Source organism: Danio rerio, chromosome 1 (genome assembly GCF_049306965.1).
Source record: "Danio rerio strain Tuebingen ecotype United States chromosome 1, GRCz12tu, whole genome shotgun sequence".
In the NCBI taxonomy this organism is placed as follows: domain Eukaryota; kingdom Metazoa; phylum Chordata; class Actinopteri; order Cypriniformes; family Danionidae; genus Danio; species Danio rerio.
Window position 1 is genome coordinate 23,984,381 of NC_133176.1, and position 21,029 is coordinate 24,005,409.

At 36.2% G+C, this 21,029-nt stretch overlaps 2 protein-coding genes and 1 long non-coding RNA gene across 6 annotated transcripts in view; 1 reads left to right on the forward strand and 2 right to left on the reverse strand.

The window, feature by feature from the left end:
• chrnb3a (cholinergic receptor nicotinic beta 3 subunit a) overlaps positions 1 to 21,029 on the reverse strand; it is a 51,063-nt gene that overhangs the window by 28,013 nt on the left and 2,021 nt on the right. The gene's annotated exons all lie outside the window — the stretch shown is intronic.
• LOC108190615 (uncharacterized) lies at positions 8,705 to 13,725 on the forward strand. 2 transcript variants are annotated; one of them, XM_017356953.4, is made up of 3 exons: positions 8,705 to 11,757; positions 12,195 to 12,362; positions 12,472 to 13,725. In XM_017356953.4, exons 1-3 carry the CDS (start codon positions 11,466 to 11,468, stop codon positions 13,095 to 13,097), a joined length of 1,086 nt encoding a protein of 361 aa, XP_017212442.2. In that variant the 5' UTR covers positions 8,705 to 11,465; the 3' UTR covers positions 13,098 to 13,725. The 2 variants fall into 2 exon arrangements, with proteins under 2 accessions (XP_017212442.2, XP_073807063.1); XM_073950962.1 differs by having other exon boundaries at positions 9,763 to 12,110.
• Positions 12,113 to 19,668, reverse strand: LOC137490660 (uncharacterized). Of its 3 annotated transcripts, none has more exons than XR_012406159.1 (8): positions 19,582 to 19,657; positions 19,388 to 19,480; positions 19,234 to 19,289; positions 17,536 to 17,620; positions 17,320 to 17,429; positions 16,833 to 16,947; positions 15,153 to 15,256; positions 12,113 to 12,543 (listed from the first exon to the last, which is right to left on the reverse strand). It is a non-coding gene; the product is annotated as an uncharacterized lncRNA (long non-coding RNA). The 3 variants fall into 3 exon arrangements; XR_012406157.1 differs by lacking the exon at positions 12,113 to 12,543 and adding an exon at positions 13,458 to 14,215 and having other exon boundaries at positions 19,582 to 19,668; XR_012406158.1 differs by lacking the exons at positions 12,113 to 12,543; positions 19,388 to 19,480 and adding an exon at positions 13,458 to 14,215 and having other exon boundaries at positions 19,582 to 19,668.

Here is a 21,029-nt window from a genome sequence, read left to right on the forward strand (position 1 = left end):
ATCAGAGCAGAGTGTGATAGTATTATAGATTTAATTTAAATGGCATTTAGCATTAATACACGTGATGAAGAGAAAATGTTTTACACAAGACAAAAAAGTAGCTGCTGTAGTAAACAACAAGTCAGCAGAGCATATATTGTACACCAACTTGACCTGCGCGACCTGACCTGAGACTATTGCCTTCTATGTTTATAGCTCTATAAGCATTGTTTCATAATTTATTTAACGAACCCTGAACAATTACTTAACTAAACTGAAAACTGAAATGGCTTGATCTTATTAAAAATGATAATGTTATTGCTTCTTTGTTAAGCTGATTTTGGTTCAAAACTTTAAAATACCAACACATAGAAGGTGGATCTGTTTTCATCCAAAATTGTGTAAGTATTTTTTATTTTATAAAACTAGAATATCACAAAAAACATTGGCATATGAAGCACTGTTTCAAACCCATGTATTCAAGACAATATAATCCACAGTTTTTGAGAATCGAGAGTGATATCAATATGAAAATTTCTGCAAGTAGGAAAAAAGTTATTTTTTCCCCCATAAGAAATGCGCTGCACCTTTCTTGTGTTTGGAGAAGAGTGCCTGCTGTTTGTGGTTAAGGTAGGTAAGTATACAAACCTATTTTGATGAGGCATTTTAGCTCTGGAAGTTCAGAAATATTGAAATAACAATCGAGATGATTATGCTGTGTGATAATCTTCGTGTAGCTGTGTTTGCTCTTAGTTTACCGCTCTTCACCCAGTGCAAACACAGATACGGGAGCGCGAAGCAGCCGTGAAGATCAGTCGAGTCATCAAGCAGATTGCTCTTCTGTGTTTGTGCTCTGTAAAAAGCGGTGGGTGAACTGATGACCTTCTCGGCCAATCACCAGCATTTATCATGAACACAAAGGCAAATCCGCGCTGTTGAAAGCCTTCAACAGTGCCTTAAATGTTAGCAGGAAATTGTTGTTTTTTCTTTTAATTCAGCATCATGACAAGTCTAATCTAGTGAAAGAATCAGTTCATTAACTCGAGTTTGATAAATGGCATCTAAAACATGTGTTTGGGAAAGAAAACCTTAGCTGTTTCCCTTAACTTTGCTGAAAATGAGCTCTAACATCCCTTATTATTTTCACCATTCGGACCTTCGGGTCACTCGGAAGGTGCTGAAATTATAAATTTGTGTCATTTTCTCTTCGCTGATAAGATATACAGCTAAGTACACAATGTTTCTATGTAACTCCCAACAATACTTCTGGATTTCTTTCCACCACAGCCTCGATTTCACTTTTAAAAATGGCATCCGCGTAAAATCAGCCTACAAGTAGCTAGCAAAACCAGTTTGGGAGAGGGGTGGCAAACAGATGGATTATTAAGTCAAGGGGATCCACAACCAGTGAAAACTCAAGAGGCAAGTGACACAAGCAATACAACAGGACCAGACAGCTAGGGGGAACAAGAAAATTTAAGAGCAAGCAAAAAAAAAAAAAAAAAAAAAAACTAACAAAGTAAATTAAAACAAAAGGCTGAAAGAAGCTATAGCTAGAAATAAAACAAAGCAAAACACAGGAACATGAATTAAAAAATAAAGAACCAACAAAAGACTAGGGCTAGACTGGGGCTTAGGATCACAAAAATGACAAAACGAAAACTTGAAATTAGTCTTGAACTACAAACAGAAATAAAACGACAACCTTGCTGCAACCTTGCTGAAAGAGGAAAAAAAATTAATTGACCGAATCAAAAGAATAAATGAATCCAAGATAAAGATCAAAAAGACTAGTACTAGACTAGGACTACACAAAAGAAACAAAACTAGACTAGATTTAAAAACCTCAATCATGCACAAAACCTCAATCATGCACCAAACAAGATTAGGTAGACATGCACTCTAAATATAGTTTCAAGAGTTCACACTTAGCTGATAATCAATAAAGCGTATTTGGCATGCTGTCCCGGGAGAGAGCCCTGAGCTCGTAATATCCTCGAGCCCGGGGCTCCCTCCCATTAGAAGGGCGAGAGGGGAATTCGAGGTCAGGTAGGTCTCGAGAACTCCCCTGCTTGTCACCGTGAGAAGTGTAAACTCAGGTTGTATTGGGTGATAATTTGTTTTAGTCGATTGGCTATGGTTTATGTTTTTGGACGGTGGGAGGAAACCGGGGAACCCGGGGAAAACCCACGCGAACATGGGGAGAACATGCAAACTCCACACAGAAACACCAACCGGCCCGATGGGTTGGACTGGCGGTGTTCTTGCTGTGAGGCAACAGTGCTAGCCACTGGGCCACCGTGTCGCCCGATCAGAAAAAGTGGGAGGATGTAGGAGTGGAAAGGGGGGGAGCTTCAAGACGAAGATAACTGGAGTGAAAAACTCAGGTTATTTATAATGCTTCCGTAACCATCTAATAGGGCTGATTTCGGAGCTAACAAGGAGCCAGCCGTGTTGATTATAAGCACGTGATCCTCTCGAAATTAGTTTATGAATAAACCACACATAGCGAACCGACAAAGACAAGTGGAAATTGAACTCCATATGAAGGGAGTAGAGAGCACGAGGAACAGGTGAACAAAATTAGACAAACAAGGATTAAACAAGGGGGCGAGGCATAGGAAAACAAGGAGGCAGGACAAGGGGAGCACATGGCCAACACAACAAAAGAAACAACCATGTGCTAATACACAAAACAAACAAAGAGATTAAACACAGACAGGAGTGACAGAACTGTAAGGGCTGGGTCCTGACAAGAATAGTCTACTTAATTTAATTTGTGGGACATATGATTCAATAAAGATAATTCAATAGTTCAAATAAAGAACAAAATTCAATAAATAGTAGTATATTAATTACTTAAAATTAACATTTGCACTGGATACAATATTTAGCACAGACTTTTATGCTTAATTTGACCAAGGAAAATTATTTATCCTAACATTAATCAGATGTTATAGAAAGCAAAAATGATACTTTGTCAAGCATCAAAAGTAACAAAGTTACAAATACTCAAACTACAGTAATTGAGTAGTTTTTTCTCAGAAATTATAATTTGCTAAGTAGTTTTAAAAATGTGAACTTCTACTTTACCTTGAGTACATTTTTAGTGCAGTATCAGTACTTTCACTCCACTACTTTCCTTCAACATGCAGTCACTACTTTATAGGGATTAGAAAAATCAGCCATGTAATTCCTGTCCAAACAAATTGCACATAGAAGGTAAATCGCTCCATGAAGAACAACCTTAAGACATGGGTTATTTATAACTGCAACAAACTTTTTGAAGGATTAGAAGTGTCCAAGAAGATGTCCAAAATCTTTACTGGCGTTGACCCAGAGATTGTTTAGATGCATGTCACTGATGAGAAGAAGACGGATGTTTACTGTATGATGACTGAAATGGGCTTAAACACCCAGCAGGCACAAGAATTCAACATGACGTCAGACTGAAGTTGTATCCCAATGCCATGGGCACATTTTGTTTGGAAATGAAAATTGGGTTGACATCAGAACCCAACGTCAAGCCGAAATCAATGTCTAACGGCCAACCTAAAAATCAACCAAATATCACTGTCTAATCATGTTACAGTTTGACGTTGTGTAGACGTTAACACTATGACATCGATCAGATGTTGGATTTTGGTTGCCATACCTGATGTATACATGTCCCTATTTGACGTCAATATAACGTTGCTTTAAGTTGATTAACGCTGATTTAAGTTGCTTTTATGTTGGTTCGGTGTTGGATTTTGGTCAGTTTCTAGCACAAGGTAAAATCAACCAAATATCAACTTCATTTGACGTCATTATTAGACATCAAAATAACGCTGTCCTTAGCGTCAGCGATATATACATCACAACCTAAATCTAACCTAATGTTAACGTCTTAAGATGTTATGTGCCTGCTAGGCAATAACTAAATTCACCACAGAATGCTATTTTAAAGACAACCACAAATGACATGTAAATGCATCAGCTTTTTACAGCATAATAAATCATAATAAACGAGTACTTTTGAAAGAACTACTTTTTACTCATAATTTGAGTAATATTTACGAAAGATACTTTGGGCCCTATATCATACACCCGGCGCAATGCTACGCAAGGCGCGATGCAATTGTTGTTTGCTAGTTTCAGCTAGGCGCAAGAGTCGTTTTGACGTTTTCCGCCATGCTGTTTAAATAACAAATGCATTTGCGCTCATGTGTGTGCCCATAGACGTTCTGGTGTAAAAAAGGAGGTGTGTTGAAGCGCATTGCTGGCGCGTTGCTATATTGATGAACTTCAATAGACGGTTCAATAGATCAGAACAAAGCTGGTCTATTGTGCAGCGGAGAGCGCATTAGTTCTGTGCCTTGCTTACACATTGCTTAAAACACTCAGGATGTACAGTAATACCCAAAAATCTTTACAAATAAAAAAATAAAATAAAATAAAATATTACAAAAAATATTATTTTCTAGCCTATTAAAAAACAATACTTTCATGCCTTCTTCATTTCGGGGGGCATTTTCAGTTTATTCATAACAATTTGCTTTTGTATAATGTTATTTTTATCAGCAGTATTATTTATTATATGCATATTTATATTTGTTTTATTAAAAACAAGCTTAGATTTGTCCACCTGTCAGGTTATAGATCATATGGGGCATAGCATGTGTATTTGGTGGTTTTTTGACCACACTTCCTTATTATTGTTTATTTATTCATTTTCTGGAAATTAGAACTGAATTTAGAAAATTTTGAAACAAATATTTGCGCTTAACAAATGGAATGAATTATGTATAGGCAAATTGATATCTGTGCCTACAACACGTTTCCCTATCCACAAGAGTGAAAGTAAAATAAAATAAGGAGGAGGCTCATCTCTCATTCCCGTGCTGTAGACGCTCAGTATAACTGTTTTCTCTCTAGTTAAGTGTTCAGTTTTTCCACTTACAAAGTCTGCCATGTAAATAGCAAATGCGCTATGGCGCTGCACAACTGGCTCTTAGGCAATCGGAGATGAGACTCTGATTGGTTTATTCTCAAAACACACCTATAACTCATTAAAAGAATAAGTTCAACCCAGTTAGACCATTTGCCACGGCACAAAGTGTATTTTTATGTCCTCAAAATAGCAAATAGTAATGCTTTTGCGCCCTGCGCTTTGCACTTTGCGCATGGATCATCAAAATAGAGCCCTTTGAGTCTACTTGCACTATATTTGTAGGCAAGTAATGGTACTTTTATTTTAGTATAATTTTTCAGTACTCTTAACGCCACTGTTGTCACAACAACAATTTTTATTTTTTGTGATTGTATTTGTGGAAAGGTAATGTGTCAGTTAATTCTCTGCCTGACAGAACCTTATAATTCCAAGCAGAAAATGACTATTAGAATTAGAAGGTTCTATCTACATTCACCCCTATTTGTTTTACCCCAATTTGCAAATTCAAGAGAAATTTGATAATTTACATTTAGAGTACATTTAGGGTCATGTTAATGCATGAAAGAGAACTGTTACACACATATTGTTAGCTATATGGAATGCAAAACATAATTTAGAATGCATGCATAGAGCCTTATAACTCCAAGGTGACGAAATAGGTGAATTGAAACATTGAACCTGTAAATCAAACCAATATTGAGCTAAACTTGAGCTTATGGCCTTATTTGTGCTGCTTTATAGGTGACATTAAATTTAGTTTACATTATATAACCTTTATACTATGTTTTTATTTCAATGTACACCATTCTCAGTGTATAAAACAAAATACTGTACATTTAAAAACTATTTGAGTTGCTTCAACCCAATTTGAAGTTAAATTTCATGTTAACCCAATAGTTGGGTGTGTTCATGTTGTATCCAGCCTGAATCAAAACAATACAGCTTTTATCAGAATGTGAATGAATGTAACTCAAATCAAATAATATTCATTATTACAATAAACATAATGATCAGAAATATGCCTCCCAGTGCTGGAAGGGCATCCGCTGCGTAAAGCATATGCTAGATAACTTGGCAGTTCATTCTGCTGTGGCGACCCCTGATAAATAAAGGGACTAAGCCAAAAAAAAAAACAATGAATGATTGGAAATATGCATCTGGTACAATAATGAAAGTTACAAAAAAGAAACAAGAACATGGGATAAACACTTTGTGGGTAACAAAGCAAAGTAGAGTAATGCTGAGGCCACAGAGACATGTGTTTAAAGGAGCATGCTGGGTAAATCTCCCATAACTAATTAAAACTCTCAGCAGAACAGATCAGCAGAGACCAGCAGGGGTCCTGTTACGCACTTGCACCTTTATACTGCATGCATGTGTGTGTGTGTGTGTGTGTGCACGCGTATGTGTGTGTATGAGAGTGAGCAGGTTTGCATGTGTTTCCCTGCTGGGCCACAAGGGAGCCCTATTCTGATAAGCACTGGCAAAACAAACCACACGCAAGCATCAAACCTGCTAAGAAAAAGAGGTTCTGAATTCTGATGTGTGAAATGTGAGTCTAATTAAGCATGAAAAGCTCATCAAACAGCACGGAAATCCAGCACCTGATCTCTCCAATACCCTCTGCCAAGCTCGTTCATGTTCACAGACAGAACAATACACAGCAGAAGTTCAGCTTCTCTCATTTGTCCATAAATGTGTTATTTCCTTGTTGAGCCTGAACAGGTATCATTTATCCTGTCAAAAAAATTGAACTAAATGACAGGAGAGACGGCGTGGGAGAAAACTTTGTGTCTGTAAAACTTTATTCGGTTTAAAATATTTATGCAAAAGACTGTTGCTTTCACCAAGAGAGAGTGAGAAATGCAGAGAAAGACTGGCCAGAGCTCTAGCTGAGACAGCACTTTAGTGGTTCATCTCTTCCAGTCAATGCTGACACACAGCTGAGGGGAAATGCAGTTAGCATGTAGGTAGAGGGTGAGGAGAAAATAAATGGAGACAGCTTTAAGATGCAAATTTACTACTAATAAAGCTGTGATGGCAAGAACATGTCTACTCAGAAATATTTGTAGGATGCTGTCTGATATTCTTATGATTTAAGGGACTAGTCTAAATACTATTTTTAACGATCTAATCATTTAATCCTTTTGTTCCAAACCTACTTGCTTTTTATTTGACTTGCCAAAGGAAAAACTATGAGGAATTTACTTAACAATTATTCTTGGAAATGCGGGTTTGCTTGGTCGGTTGGTGTGTCAGTCAGTAAGTCAGTCACTCGCAAAAGAAATGTGAGATCTGAAAAAGCGTACACAGTGGCCTCTAGCAGATTTAAGAAAGAAAAAAAAAAAACACTCTTGGGTCGTCATTGGCCCTTTCCAAATATGTATATACTGTATGGAAATCAGAATATAATCAGAATGAGCCTGGGATGTAAAATGCTCAAGTACTCCATATAACCTAATATGCTAAATCACATTTTTCTTGTGTCATTGTTCTCTTTAGTGTCAAACACCACAATTTAAGTCATAATTCATATGTAGCTGGAGATTAAAGGGTGATTTTTTTTCTACTCAGAGAAAAGAGAAAACAGAAAAGTCTGTTTATCTTCAGACACTCTGTCAAGCCTTCTTGACATCATGTTCTAATACGCACTGGTTTCAGGTGTTCTCCAGTACTTTCAGTTGTTTGCCTTATGCTTCAGATCCAAACAGATTTAATTATTTGCATCAGTTTTATATTATGGGTTGACTTTTTATTTAAATTAAATACACTACTTGACAAAAGTATTGTCGTCGATCCCAGTTATAAAGCAACAAATAATAACTTGATTTCTAGTTAATAATTTGGAAAAGTGGCAGAAAGTAGTTTTTTTTCTCATGAATCTTTTGCTGAACTGCAACCTAATCATCACAAATACTGCAGAAGACCCATTGGAACCCACAGATGGACCAAATATTCCCACATAAATTAGTCAAGTTTGGTGAGAGAAAAATCATGGTTTGGGGTTACATTCAGTATGTGGGCGTGTGAGAGATCTGCCAACATCAACAGCCTGAGGTATCAAGAAATTTGTGCTGCCCATTACATTACAAACCACAGGAGAGGGCAAATTATTAAGCCTTCACATCAAAGTTCCTGAAAGCAAAGAAGACCAAGGTGCTCCAGGATTGGCCTGCCCAGTCACCAGAAATGAACATTATTGATCATTTCTGGGGTAAGATGAAGAAAGAGACATTAAATTTAAATCTAAAGAATCTTGATGAACTCTGGTAGTCCTGCAATAATGCTTTCTTTTCCATTCCAGATGACTTTATTAATAAGTTATTTAAGTCATTGCAGAGATGTATGGATACAGTCCTCCAAGCTCATGGGAGTCATACACAATATTAATTCTTTTTCCACTGCACCATGACTTTATATTCTATACTGTACATTATTTCTGTTAGGTGACAAGACTTTTATCTAAGCAAAGTCAGACCTTACTGTCCTAAATTGATAATTAAAAATCAAGGCATAATCATATTTAATTTTGGTAAAATAAGCATAATCTAGAGACATTTACCTTTAATATAACCCACTTCTGATACCAAATGGACAACTAGATGACAAGTTATTAGTTGTTGTTTCTAAAACTTGGATAGACGACAAGACTGTTGTTACGTAATGTACATTAATAACTAATTACAAACATTGCTAGAAGCATCACAAATAACTTCCAATTCGACACTTCTAAAGCCACACAATAACCTTATATTTGGAAAAAAATGAAACTTAAGGTTTTTAATTGTCGTAAATGTTCCAGCTTCATCAATACAATTTAATTTAAAATATGAATCTGACATTATAGCTAATCCAAAATTTGCATTATACAGTATGTCACAAACAATGTGAGCCAATAGCATTTCACAATAAAACTGATTTGAACTTCCATCAAATCTCAGTGTTTCTTATGTAGAACAACCTGCAGGACAGCAACCAGTCTGGCTCCAAAAGAGGAGATTCAACTGTGACTGCAAAATCCTCAGTAATCATCTTGCTGGATTTACCCACAGCTATTGACATGGTCAACCACCAAATTCTCATCTCAGGAACCGCATTACATTGGTTCAAAGCTTACCACTCAGGTAGGTCATTCAGGATGTCTTGGAAGGGTGACGATTTCAAGTAATAACATCTAGCTACTGGGATGGCTCAAGGCTCATTTCTTGCACCGCTTCACATCCCCATCTACATGACATCAGTTGAATCTGTCATTCGGAAACATGCTTTTTCCTATCGCTGGTTTGCTGATGACACTTAACTATAGCTTTCATTCCAACCTGATGTTCCTACAAAAGCAATTACCTAACCAACACTCTCAAACCTCTGCAAATGTATAGCGAGAGTGGTCTTTAATAAGCAAAGAAGAGTGCATGTCACACATATGTTCATCAATACTTACTAGCTGCCAGTAGCCACTCACATCAAATACAATGCACTGACATTTGCCAAAAAAAAATGTCTGCACTCTTGACATATATGTGACGTATATGTGTCACTTAACTGCAGGTGTAGCCATCCCAGAGGCAGAAATGAGGCAGACGTTTTTATAAATTCTTGACTCTCTTACTCTAGCCCATCCAATTTTAAATCTGTCTATTGGTTTGTTCTTAGTTTTATTTTAATAAATAAATAAATTAATTAATAATATGGCACCTTTGTATATTTGACTCATATTTTTTGTTTAATTTCTTATTCTGAATGAATGCGTCTGCTAAATAGTCAGCAGAGGCCTTACAGTGGTTTAGTATTTTTTGGGGTGGGACTGGGAGACAGCAATATGTAAGGGTCAGTGGGGTGAAGTCATCTGTGGGTTCTAACAATATGGCAGTACCTCAAGGGTCTGTTCTTGGCCCATTGTTGTTTACAGTGTACATAAATGATCTTTCAGATTGCGGCCCAGGGGTTAACTGCCAGTTTTATTCAGATGACCTAGACATCTATATGTCTGCTAAAACACCTTGCTGGGCAGGTGAGCAACTGACTCAGGCTTTACACCATATTTCAAAATGGCTTGAGCTGCCTCATTTAACGTTAAATGTCAAGAAAACAGATTCTATGTTATATAAATTTGTGGTGCTGATTAAAAATTAAGTTATTGAAGAAGTGAATGAATTTAAGTTTCTTGGCATAACTTTAGACATTGATTTAAAATGTCATATTCATGTTTAAAATATGTGTAAGAAGGTCAAGCCAACAGTCAAAACTGTTTTTGTTTTATCAGAAGATTTTTTAAATATCAAACTGCAAAATTATACATGCACACAATGATATTCTCTCACTTGACATATTGCATTGCCTCATGGTCACAAGCCTCTTTAACTACATTGAAACCTATTGACTCAATATATAAACAAGCAATTTAAATTATGACCTTAAATGCAATGGTATCATTGTGAAGTTATATGTAAACATAACCTTTTAAGTTTTGATAGTTTTATTAAATTTGATTATCTTTAATTATTTTTTAAATGTTTAAATAATTATATTCCAATGCTGTCTTTAGATTTAATCAGGCATAAGATCTCCCACAGAGTCACACGAGCAACTGCTTAAATTCACAAATAAAAAAAAACAAGCTCACAAATTATGTACAGTTCATTAGCCGTGATTTGTGATTAGATTTTAATATTTGCATGTCCAGTAAGGAAGGAACGTTTCACTTTTCATATTGGCCCCGGTTTAGAAAAGAAGTAATAACGTTAATAGTTAATGTTTCTATTAATATAATAGGAACATTATTAACTAGCTTTAGGATTATTAATATAGGCTTCTTGGCATTGGCCGAGGCTCCCTATTTCCCGGGGCCCTAAGCGGTTGCTTACCTTGCTTATTGGTTAAGTCCGCCCCTGATTGTGCAGTATGCAGAAATAAAGGTACAAGAGCTGCCACTGGGGTGGATCTTTTCGAATTTGCACTATAAAGGGTCCATAATGACACCTCAAAAGCTTTTATTTGTACCTAAACATTTTAAGAGGTAGACTTTTGTGTTTTTCAGGTACTAATATGTACCCTTGATGTATTAATAGGGACCTTTTAGGTACAAATGTCCCTATCCTGCCTTTTTTTCTGAAAGTGTAGTAGCCTACAAAAGTATTGCAGTTCTGTATTTTTGTAATACGTTATTTAAAATGTATTTATGAAGGGAGTTTTGTTGTTTGAGTTTTACAAAACTTTTTTTTTGAGTCCTCTGCCATCAAATATATCAATTACTATTATTATTTAAAACTCACAAATAAAACAGCTTTGCTTGCTTATAAAGGAGGTTATCCAGCTGAGATGTGTATTAATGTACTTTTAATTCATCCTCAGTCATTTCTCATAGAAAGAAAACATCTCAGAGAAGTGTCCCGTTGCCATAGTTACCGTTTAGAATCATCATTTAGAACGCGTTCTGAGCTGTACGTAGAGCCGTGCAGCACTCTGAAAACTCAGTTTGCAATAGTGGCTTGGAGGTTGTAGCAGTTGCTGACATCGACTAAACATCTTTCCTTGTGAAAAACTTAAGCTATTCATGGCTTTTCAAACTAGCGAGGCTATTGGTGATTTGCTGATGTCCGAGCTACATACCCCGAAGTTTTTTGACAATCCACGGTGTAAGACCGAGATTGCCATCGCTATGACTGCGGACCAGAAATATCCCAGTGACACACCGTCAACAATGTGTTTCCAACTGGAGGACGACCAATCGAGAATGGAGGAACCAGTGGTGAAGCCGAGGAAAAAGAGCTTCTTCAAACTGCCCTCTTTCCTCAGAGCTCACCCGAAAAATGTGCAGTCCAGTCAAACACCTGACAGCTCCAATGGTGAGTGGTATTTAGGCCTACATTGTAAAGGGGTTTCCCTGATATGAGATTATTTAAACCACATTCTATACAGTTTGAGGATTAATTCACCCAAAATATTACAATTCTGTTATTAATTGCTCAACCTCTTGTAGTTCCAACACCATGAGACCTCCCTTTATCTTCTGGACACAGATGAATATATCTTAGATTAAATTTGAGAGCTTCATATAAGTTGTTGCAAACAATTTATATGTTAAATTTAAGCAAACAAATCAAATTTAGTAATATTCAACCTAATTTGTTTGTTTAAATTCAGCCCAAATAAATTGTTTACAAGCACTTAACTTAAAAATAAATGTTGTAAATCCAAGGTACATCTTTAAATATTGTTTTTCTTTGTATTTCCTCTCAAATGACTGTGGAAAAGTGTGTACTACAATTGTTTCTTTTTACAGATGAGCTGAAAGATAAAAGGAAGAAAAAGAGCCGGCTGGCGTCGTTCTTCAGAGCGTGCAGAAAACACATGAAGATCTCTTGCCTCACGTCCAACAAAGAGGAGATGGAGGATGAAGAGGAGGAAGAGCAGAAAGAGCTCCCAAACTCTCCAGACAAAGGCACTGATGGTAAATAAACACATCAGTCTATAATGCTATTAACACATTGTATTCTTCACACAGACATCTTGAAAATGAGAGTGTAAAATGTGTATCCACTTCATTTCTCCTGTAACAGATGACTCTCTGTGCTGCTCCACGTTTGAGGTCTGTCTGGATGTGAATTCTGTCATCATTCATGAAATACGCTCTGTGGAGGACGACATGGACGTCAGTAAAGGAGAAATCACACTGACACACACTAACTTATCCTGCGGAGATCAAAAGGAGGAAAAGGAGGACAGGATTATGGAGGAGGAGGTGAAAGACAAGAAAAAGAGAAGGAGAAGGAAGAAAGTGGAAAAGGTGGAGGAGCCAGTGATGGAGAAAGAGGAGGAAAAGATTAAAGAGGAGGACGGAGGGAAAGAGAGAAAGATAAAAGAGGAAGAAATACATGAGACAATGATGGAGAAGGAGGTGGACAAGATTGAGGAGGAGGAGGATGGAAGGAAAAAGAGAAAGAGAAGGATGAAAGAGGAGAAAAAGGAGAGAAGGAGCAGGAGGAAAGAGGAGAAGGAGATGAGCAGGATAAAAGAAGAGAAGGAAAGTGAGGAGAATGAGGAGGACATTGAGATGATGGACTTGAAAGTGGAGATAAAGGATGAGGAGGAGGTGAAGAAGAGAAACAGAAAGAGGAAAATCAGCAGCAGGGTGAGCAGGAGAATGATGAGAAAGAGAAATAAGAGGAGGAGAATGAGAGGATGATGGAGGAGGTGGAGAAAAACAATAAAAGATGCATTCAAATTCTTTTGTCCCCGTCTGTTTTGTTCATCTGTTCAAATATCTGATTAAAATGAACTCTTGGTGTTGTAAATAAACTGAAAAAGATAATAATAATCAGCAGCAGGATGACGATGAGGAGGAGAAGTAAAAGGAGAAGGATAAGAAGATGAAACAGGAAAATAAAAAAAGTGTAACCTGCCGCTGGGCCCCTAAATTACCAGGGCCCTATGCACTCCGTCACCTTAAGACGCAGCTTCACACACACACACACACACACACATGCACACACACACACACACACACTGTTACAACCGGGGAGGGAGTGACAGAGACAACTGGAGGTAAGATCCAATATGCAGGTTTATTCAGCGTCAGGCAAGCAATGGTCAAATCAGGTGTAAACAGGTATGTGTAGGCAAATCCAAAATCGTACACTGTAAACGATTTCTTGTTAAATTAACAGTAAGTTACTGGCAACAATTATCCAGTAGCTGCTGTATTTCATAAAACAGTAACATTACTGTAATACTAATTACTTTAGTATTACATTTACTGTAAAATGTAATACATCATTTTACTGTTTTATTTTTTTACTGTAACACCAATTACAGTATTGATACACATACTGCAAAACTGAAAACAGTATTTTACTGTACATTTTTACCATGCAGAACTATGGTATTTTAACGTTACTTTCATTATTACTGTATAGTATTTTACAGTTATTAAATGTTATTTTATTGTATTTAATAGTGCTACTTTATAATGAGCAAAAAAAGGTTCAAAAATTGCACAAATGTTATTTAAACTGTTCAAGAAATACAAGAAAAATACAGAAACAGAAACTTTAACTTCACAATAAAAGTTTATTGTGTAAACCCCACTGAAACAGTAGCAATTATTCAATATATCAAAGCAACAGAACACTAATGACAATTAATGAACAATTGATCATTAAAATTAGTCAACAATTAATGTATCAAAAAGTATTACAATTTTAAAAACAGGTGAAAATACTGCTACAAGACACGAAATGATGAAGGCCAAATTATGTTGTGGAAAAGGGACAGTGAAAAAGGACAGGAGCACTTCTGATGATCCTGCAAAAATGACAGGCAAAATCAATCACTGGAGTAAAAACTTATCATACCTCAAATTATTTCATTCATTCAGAAACCAAACACCGCACTGCTGTTTTATATATAAAACACGTTTTTATCGTTTTTGTCGGCAAAATACAGATTGTTGTCTATTTACAATTACACTAACCTTAATGGGGAAAAGATCAGTCAAGTCAACACTAGTCAAGTGTCCACACAGGTATGTAAAAAATAAAGTCTTATCTTAACTTAATGTCTGACTCTGTATAGCTTGAATATCTGATTCCATGACCACACTAGCACTTCCACGAATTTAAGAGGGGTGAACACAGTTCATTCTGACCTTAAGAGGCTACATATTTAAAATAAATAAATAAAATAATCTAATTTAACGTGACTAATGTTAATCAAGTACTTTTAGGCTTTTAACATGTGAAAATCTACTTCTAACTTACAGACAAGATTACGTTAGAGAACATGAAAGCCGTGGGTGATTTTTGAAAATAATGCTAATGATAAGTTACTGACATTTGGTTCGCATAAAACAAAGTAATCACTAAGCATTCACTTTTGGCAAAATCTGCCGAAAGGCGCAGCAACACAATCAAATGTGTCAAAGTTGAGCAGAGAACTGAAGAGTAGTCAAGCAGTCTACTTCATAAAATGTTTGTGATAATATTTTTCGGTCAATTCGTATTACTGTATTTCAATATGCAGTGATGGCATGTCAGTGAGACAAATAAATATTATTACACCTCACTAGTGACATTTCCTCAAATTAAATCATCATGACGTTACCGTGCACAGCATCAGTAAAACGTTAAGAATAATTTAAATACCAATTTTTTTTAAACAGTCACTGCTGATTACAAACTAACATTAAAGATAGGCTTACATAAATCCTGAATGCATGATAATATGAAGATTTATTACTCACTGATGTCGAAGCATTTCGTCAGAGATAGACAGGACAGAATATGTGCCATCAAATGAGCTCTTGTGCAGTCTTTGTTGGACATCAAGGTAGTATGTTCACTCACACTGTAAAAAAAAAATAAAAAATCTGTTATTTTACATGTTTTTTTCCCAGCAGCTAGGGTAATAGAGTCATTTGGTTAAATCAAGTGGTTTAAAATAATTTTATTTATTAAATACTTGCTTACCCATATATATATGTAAAAGTAACCAAAATAAATAATTTATTAAAATGTGTGGGATACTAAGCATGTTTGGTCTACAGAGAGAAGTAAACATTTACTTTAAGCATTGATCCTAATGAATCTATTTCTGAACTACATCCAACCTCGCCTCGGAAACAGCATTTTTGAGCATTTAGATCAGGGGTGCTCAACCCTGTTCCTGGAGATCTACCTTTCTGCAGAGCTCACCTGCAACCTTGATCAAACACACCTGTCTTTAATTACCAAGTACTCCTTCAGATACTATTTAGTTTGTTTAGTTGCATTTGATCAGGGTGGGAGCTAAACTCTGCAGAAAGGTCGATGTCCAGGAACAGGGTTGAGCACCCCTGTTTAAGACAATGAAAAATAAGACATCTAGATGATATTTTATATTCAATCATTTGTGAAATTTAAATGACTTCTATTCAGTATATACTAGGGATGTAATGGTATCAGAATTTCACGGTTCGGTAATACCTCGGTATGAATGTCACGGTACGGTGTTTATTGAATCATTTACAGGAAAAAACAAAACTTATGAAAATACTCCAAAAAAGTGCCAAAAGTGTCAATGACATACAAATTAGCCATCTATCTGTAAGCTTTGAAACAGGAACTTCAATTTTAATAACAAAAAAATATTAAACCATGTAAAAAAATAAAGTTTCAATTTAGTATTGTTGAAAACTTATCACATTCAACATTTAATCACTCACTCACTTAGATAGAGATGGGTTTAAAGGAAAATTATCATATAAATATAATCTGGTAAAAGCTGGTATCTCTGGGTATTTACAATGTCCCCTGCAACAGAAAAAACTCTCTCATTTGGCACTGAGGTTTCTGGGACAAGAGAGATATGACTTGGCCCAGGTTGACAGCAGTGGGTAACGTTGTGCATTGTCTTTCCCCCACTTAAGAGGACAAACCATGAGTGAGATAGAGGTCTCATGTCTGCATCAATCTGAACAGTGTGCTGACAACACCGCTATTCAGTACGCGCGCGACAACACCGCTATTCAGTATGCGCGCGACAACACCGCTATTCAGTACGCGCGCGGCGACAACACCTGCTTTAGAGTTTTCCAGCTCTTTTTCATCCCCGCTTCTAGCAGCACACTCCATTTCCGCATTACTGGATCTGTAGCGACAACAGACCGCAAGGGATGATGGTCAAGCATGGGCTGATGGGAATTGTAGTTTTTGCTACCTCCCGTTCGCTTCATTCGCCTGAGCAAATTTTCTCAGAAGACCTATAGTTTTACCGAGTCATGCGACTACGGTAATATCGAAAAAAATTAATATTGCGGTATGACGGTATTTACAATACCGTTACATCCCAAGTATATACATAAAATAAAATTAGAATAAGAATAAAAAATAATACTCTATGCCAAATAAAATACTTCAGATCTAAATAAAGCAGGTGTTTATACCTAAAGGTTCATTTCCTCCAATTAGTTTAGATGCAGATCCCTCCACATCTGTGCTTTATTTGGTTCTTGACTTAAAAGTAACTGGTGTCGCATTCCAGGTCCATCACAATCTGAGCTAGAAAGACAATATGGCAAAAGACAAGACACATATAAATAAGTCTCAGAATAAAATATTTAAAAGGATAGTTTACTTTTCTGCCACCATTACTCCATGTGTTTTAAATCCATTTAAATTTCTGTTGAACACTAAAGCAGATATTTTGAAGAATGTTAGAAACTATTGACATCCATATTTGAACCAAATATCTTTAAAAAAAATATGAGTTTGTGTTCAATGGAACCAAAAAAAAACTAACTATTTTGAAACAAGTGGAGGATGCCAAAGATGCCATTATTTTCATTTTTGGGTGAACTGTCCCTTCAATTCAAGTGTCACGCATTACTCATAAAAACTGATGTATCGCTTGAGGAAAACTAAATCAAGTACCTCCTGTGAGCAAGCAGAATCATTATGCCATTGTATTCAGCCAACTGACCCAGCCGAGGCTCGAACCAGCAACCTTCTTGCTGTGAGGTGACAGCACTGCCACTGCGTTGCTAATGGAAGAAGAAAAAGAGGTTGTACATGAAACTCCTCACAACAAATCTGTGAACAACTTGACATTTCAAAATCTAATCAAAATGAGGAAGACATCAACATTACCTTGAATAATCAAGTGAGGAGAGTTTGGTAGCATCAGTTTTTTACGGAACCCCGGAAGGGACGTAGTGGAGGAGAAAAAAATTGGCTGGGTGAAAAACAAAATAATGGGTGAAAGAAAAAAATGGGTGGGAGGAAAATATATATTTCTAAGTTTTTGCGTTCCCTCGCAAAGATGTTTTGCGTTATCTCGCAAAGATGTTTTGCGTTCCCTCGCAAAGATGTTTTGCGTTCCCTCGCAAAGATGTTTTGCGTTATCTCGCAAAGATGTTTTGCGTTATCTCGCAAAGATGTTTTGCGTTCCCACTTAAAGATGTTTTGCATTCCCTCGCAAAGATGTTTTGCGTTATCTCGCAAAGATGTTTTGCATTCTCTCGCAAAGATGTTTTGCGTTCCCTCGCAAAGATGTTTTGCGTTCCCTCGCAAAGATGTTTTGCATTATCTCGCAAAGATGTTTAACACTTCCTGTTCACTGCACTCACGTAAACCCTCCCGTTTTTGCCGAAATTCTCCCGTATTTTACCATTCTACCCCACTTTCTTTACATTACTGTGCGTATGCTACCTCTGAACCTGTGAATGCAAGTATAAGCGCTGACTGACAGACGCGCTTCGTACAATAAACTGATCCCAGATCAGCGTCTTTACACACCATTTACAGAGGAGCGGTTGTATGTTTAAACAGACAAATACACTGAATAATATGAAACATCTCCGTCCTGCATGTTTTATTTTAAACAGCTTATTTTCTCTTAAATGAGCACAAACAGTTTCTAAAGTAATGGACTGCTTTCATTATAGATCTGTGCATTCTTACAGAGACACCTCTGTTATCAAACTAAACATACATGAGATTCATTTGCTGCGCACTTGTTTGATAACAGAAGTGTCCCTTTAAATGGCGTGTACAGACGCTGATCTGGGATCAGTTTATTGTACGAAGCGCGTCTGTCAGTCAGTGCTTAAACATGCATTCACTGGTTCAGAGGTTGCAAAGTGAAAGGCGACGATCAGCGCACAGTAATGTAAAGAAAGTGGGATAGAATGGTAAAATATGGGAGAATTTCAGCAAAAACGGGAGGGTTTACGTGAGTGAAGTGAACAGGAAGTGTTTGTGGAGAAACAGTTTTGCGAGAGAACGCAAAACATCTTTGCGAGGGAACGCAAAACTTAGCGAGAGAACGCAAAAACTTAGAAATATATATTTTCCTCCCACCCATTTTTTTCTTTCACCCATTATTTTTTTTCACCCAGCCAATTTATTTCTCCTCCACTACGTCCCTTCCGGGGTTCCGTAGTTTTTCAACATCAATTGCTGTAGCTGCAAAAAAGATAAATATAATAAGAGTAAAATAAGACTTAACATTTAATAATCTAAATCTATGGTACAACCATACCAATCTGTATGGGATTCAAATAAATTTGTATACAAATCATTCCCTACACCTGAACACCAAAAATAAAATGTACAATTAATGATACACTATACAATAAGCTCATTAACCAGTGAGAAATAGACAATTAATATGAATTATGTTAATATTAACGTTAGCTTAAAAGACATTTTTTATTATCAGCTCAATTTAAAAGAACAGTTAGACTTGTTTCATTGTGAGTTTAGTTTAAATAACTAACTTACAGTTAACAAATTTAACCATAATGATAATTTAGTCATAATGACCACATGAAGACCAGAGCTTACCTTAATCTTAAACGTTTAACTTTTCATGGTGACTTTGCCTTCATCTCAGTGTTGTGCTGAAATAGAGAATTCATGCAGTTAACCCCAAGTAAAAAGTTACGTTTTTTTATAGGTAAAGTTACTATGGTCAAAAACTCACTCAAGATATACTCACTGTAAGTTACGTTATCTAATACCTCGCAATCACTACAAACCAATGACTGTAAAAAAACACGGTCTGGCGTCGAATAACGTGACATACCTACAACTAAAGTAACTTGGTTAATTATTTTAAATTATACACACACTACACGGAAATATACACAAAACAATCATTTAACGAACAGAATTTGACTTTTAAACACTTACCGAGGATGAATTCACTGGAAGAAAAGGCGAGGGGTGGATTTCAAATTAGAAGAGCCGTTGCTTGCCTGGTGAAGCTCGACTCGAGTCGGCTCGGTTCTATGAATCGGCTCCTTTGAACAGTAAAGAGTCGAATCCGCCTAAAACCGATTCCTTTATGTATATTATTGTAAGAGACAACAATAAATCATTACTATTTCGTTATACTGCTCGGCCACACACATTTATACACATATTGCTGAATGTGCTTGTGAACATGTGTGATAAAATAATTCCCGAGCAAACGGTTCAATCAGATTCGGTGTCGTTTGAGTGCTGAACCGAACCAGTGCGAACGTGATATTGATAAAATAGTAATATTGTTTTTTTTTCTCACTTTACCAGCGAAAATATTACATATATCTGACTTTACCAATAAGAATAAGGTTCGCTTGAAGTGTTTTGAGAATTAATATTTTTTTCTCCCTGGGTTCATTTCACAACAAGCAACTATAATGGCGGATGAGAAAAGCCAGATCATATCATAAATATTGCGTTTAATATGTCACGAAATGAAGTTTTAACAGTTTTTAATGCAATAATGTAGTTCTTCCAAACTCAAATCTGTGGTTTGTCTTTAGATATCATGTCTAATTTTAAGTGTGCTTTGCCGATAGGGGGAGAAGCCCCTGTCTGCAGCCCGCAGATCTGGGCGGGGATGAATGTGGGGCGGGGCTGCATGTTCAGCCACGCCCACCTGTAATTTCATTGGTTAGGGGAAACGCAATAGAGTGAATGCCCACTACGTGGTGTCAGTAAACAGGAAATGCATGTACAATTTCTTAAATATTGTTTTTATTGTTAATAAACACAAAAATGCACAAAAGTGGGCATTCTTGATGAGTGTTTTATATGTTAATTATGTTAACAGTTATGTGAATTTCATAATGGTATTTTTCCTGCTAAAAAATATTACAAAAGACTCTTTTCACAATGGTGTCACTTCAGAAACTCAGTGATTTTAGTTCTATTTTAATGGTTTATTATTTTGCTTCAAAATGCAAATGCATATTGCATATTTACAGCAAATAAAGGTGGAGTCTGAAAAAATAAATAAATAAAAATGCAGTGCTTTTAGTTCAGTTTAATTTTTTCCCTTTGAATGGGAGAGTTCTCTGGAAAATTTACAATTGAAAATATTAAAATTATACTATTAAAAATATTGGGCATGTGTCCAATTGTTTCTCTTTCAATACTGCACTGCTTTGAGTTTTATTAAGAGCAGGGATAAGCTATTATTTATTAAGGGAAGTATACGTTTGTAACCTTTTTACTTATTAAATCAGATTATTTCATCATATAATGGATTTATTTTTACTTTGACGCTGCTATGAATATAAACGTATACCACTTTCTAACAACCCTTCTGGATCCATTTCTGCACTGTAGATCTTTAAAAATATTTTTTATAA